We start from the raw sequence: 3602 nt of genomic DNA on the forward strand, positions 1-3602 counted from the left end.
AAACTTTGTCTCTACAAAATTCTGTTAGTCCAATAAAAAAGGTATTACAATCTGCATCACTGGACTAATACGGCTACTCACATTTACTATACAGATATACACATACCTGAAGATGGTTTAGAACCCTGTGATGTCACACATGCTTGTGATGATGTCACCGTAAGCTGTACAAGGAGGTGCGCGCCGGCTGCAGTCTCTTCAGTGTGTTTTGCATTCACAACCTGTGGTGCAAAGTGTTTGTTAGAGAGTTTCTATTTGCGATAGAGAATTCAAGATTTTGACCGTTCCTTGTCTGAAGAGAGAACCACAAGGTAAGTCTCAGCCTCTTCTATTCATACATACACAGGGCTTTTTGTTTGACAGTTTTTTTTTATTGTTGTTGCTTTTTTTTTTAGCAAAAAAAAAAACCAAGAAATTAATTTCCAAAAGAAATAACAAAAGTTATATTTCTCATAGCATTGTGACAATACTTGGCTTAGGCATTAAACATAATAAAACGCACAGATAGTATCATGACCAGAGCTTTTTCTTGCAAAAGTGCTAAAATGCAATTATGCCCAAAAAAGCCCCCAAGAAAAAGAGTCCTAATTCATGATGTTCTAAAAGATATAAGTCTATGAGAAAGATTTGGTGGAGTAGTAAAAGAATGACAGAAAGATTAGGGCAGAAATATAATATTATATAATAGAATTCTGTGTGTACTAACAATAGAAATACTCTGGGTACTCCGAAAGGGAACATTTTCAAATCAACTAGTGGCAGAAAGTCATATATGGGATGGATAGATCCTAATGAGGTGGGGTAGGTTCATTATTAGTTAATGTATATAGCAGGATAGCCCAATTGTATCTACAGTATGAAGTATGAAGTATGAACCGGACAGGTTCAGGGTTATCAGATATTACTAGGATCGGACAGGTTCAGGGTTTTCAGATATTACTAGGACCGGAGAGGTTCAGGTTTATCAGATATTACTAGGACCGGACAGGTTCAGGGTTATCAGATATTACTAGGACAGGACAGGTTCAGGGTTATCAGATATTACTAGGACCGGACAGGTTCAGGGTTATCAGATATTACTAGGACCGGACAGGTTCAGGGTTATCAGATATTACTAGGACCGGACAGGTTCAGGGTTATCAGATATTACTAGGACCGGACAGGTTCAGGGTTATCAGATATTACTAGGACCGGACAGGTTCAGGGTTATCAGATAATACTAGGACCGGACAGGTTCAGGGTTATCAGATATTACTAGGACCGGACAGGTTCAGGGTTATCAGACATTGGAAACCTCAGGGAAGACGTCGTCTCCATGTAAAACACTTATAGAGAAGCGTCTTCTTCTGAGGCTGCGATGGTCTTAGTGTTATCTTGTGGTTCTGTGCTGGACATTTCTGCTCTGTATGAAGGATCTATTGTATAATGACAGGAATGATGACATGTTGTCTAATGTGTTCACTTATCTCTCTCTCTCTAGTGTTTTCAGGCTCTGACCTGTGACCATGGCCTCTCCACAAGACCCATTGCTGAAGGAGGAGGAAGAAGCAATGGAGGACCATAGTGATATGGATGTAGAAAAGGGCGATATCCCTGAGAGGCAGAACCTGCCATCTCTAAGCGTGATGTCCACCGCACGTTCCATCATCACCGTAGTGATCCTCGCCTTTGTTAATTTGCTCATCTATGCAAATCGCTCCAGCGTGGCGGGGGTGCTGCCTTATATACAGAAAGCATATGACACCAATGCTAGTCTGTCCGGCTTATTGAATACATTGTTCATTGGAAGCTATGTGCTGGTCGCACCAATTGCCGGATATTTGGGCGACCACTGTAATAAGAAATATACTGTTTGCGCAGGAGTCATCGTTTGGCTGAGCATGACACTTACCCTGTCATTCATCCCTGACGGGTACTTCCTGCTCTTCCTGCTGACGAGTGGACTGGTTGGAGCCGGAGAGGCGACTTTCTGCACCATCGCCCCCTCAATCATTGCAGACCTTTTTACAAGTGACCAGCGGACCCGCATGCTGAACGTGTTTTACTCCGTCATACCTGTAGGCTGCGGACTAGGATACATCATCGGGCCCAAAGTGACTGATGCAGCAAGGGGCGATTGGCACTGGGCATTTCGGGTCACCCCTGGCCTGGGCCTCATAGCTGTGGCTTTGATGATTTTGGTCACAAAGGAGCTTCCAAGAACGACTACAAACGGGAAGAAGAACAACAAATCCCAGAAGTTTGCCAAATGGGCGACAGATCTGAAAAAACTATTTAAAAATCGAAGCTTCATGTTAACCACCATGGGATCGACAGCTGTATCCTTCATAGTGGGAGCCATAGGTGTATGGGGTCCGTCATACCTGACCCACGCACGAACACTCCTACAAGAGAAGGACCCTTGCCGTGCTGAACCGTGTGACTATCACGACATCCTAATATTTGGTGTGGTTACAGTCGTTTCCGGCATTCTGGGAGTTGTAGCAGGGACGGAGATAAGTAAAAGATATCGCAAATCCAACCCACGGGCGGACCCGCTTGTGTGTGGATGCGCGATGATGCTCTCCGCCCCTTTTCTTCTGTTGGCATTGACTTTTGGCAACATCAGCCTCGTTGCCACCAACATCTTCATCTTCATCGGAGAGACGCTTCTGTCAGTAAATTTCACCCTCATATCTGACATTATACTAAAAGTAGTAACTCCATGGAGGAGATCTTCAGCCCTGGCCGTGCAGATGACAATCTATCACCTCCTAGGTGACGCCGGCAGCCCGTACCTCATCGGCCTGATATCTGACACCTACGAACAAGGATATGCCAAATCCCCTCTTCTGAAATACCGCAGCCTGGAGTATGCCCTCATGACCTGCACCATAATGGCAGTCATCGGAGGGGCCTTCTTCATGGCCACGGCCCTATATATAGAGAGGGACGAAAAAGAAGCAGAGATGGAATCAGAACCTCCGTCATCCTCCTCCTCCTTACTGCTTCCTGCCGATGAGGACCGCGCTTCAGACTGAAGAAAAGTCATTGCTTACCTTTATCTCGTATACTTCATTAAAAAAAAATTAAGAAAAAAATAACTGCATTTGTTCTATTTTCCACTTTACCCCTTATTCTCTACCCAGCGGCGGACACAGACAGCAGAGGGCCCTTGTGCAAAGAATGTGCCTGGGCCCCCCCCCCAAAACATTAATTGTTCAGCACCCCCCCTCCATATGTCACTTACTCAGGTGGACCCCCATATGTCACTTGCTGTATAAGTTTCTAATTATTTATTAAGGCCTCCCATATGCCGCAGCTCATTCAAGCCCCCCACATATTTAGCATAGATTCCCAACATTAGGTAGCATAGATTCCCCACATTAGGTAGCATAGTTTCCTAACATTAGGTAGCATAGTTTCCTCACATTAGGTAGCATAGATTCCCTACATTAGGTAGCAGTTTGCCCACATTAGGTAGCATAGTTTGCCCACATTAGGTAGCACAGATTCCCCACATCAGGTAACATAGTTTCCCCACATTAGGTAACATAGTTTCCCCACATTAGGTAGCATAGTTTGCCCACATTAGGTAGCACATATTCCCCACATTAGGTAAC

General features: G+C 44.4%; 1 protein-coding gene across 1 annotated transcript; it reads left to right on the plus strand.

Moving 5' to 3' along the window:
• Positions 1-219: 219 nt before the first annotated feature.
• Positions 220-3043, plus strand: LOC130275595 (protein spinster homolog 1-like). The gene is made up of 2 exons (XM_056523764.1): positions 220-311; positions 1481-3043. Exon 2 carries the CDS (start codon positions 1506-1508, stop codon positions 3018-3020), a length of 1515 nt encoding a protein of 504 aa, XP_056379739.1. The 5' UTR covers positions 220-311; positions 1481-1505; the 3' UTR covers positions 3021-3043.
• The last annotated feature ends 559 nt before the right edge of the window (positions 3044-3602 follow it).

Source organism: Hyla sarda, chromosome 1 (assembly GCF_029499605.1).
Source record: "Hyla sarda isolate aHylSar1 chromosome 1, aHylSar1.hap1, whole genome shotgun sequence".
Classification (NCBI taxonomy): domain Eukaryota; kingdom Metazoa; phylum Chordata; class Amphibia; order Anura; family Hylidae; genus Hyla; species Hyla sarda.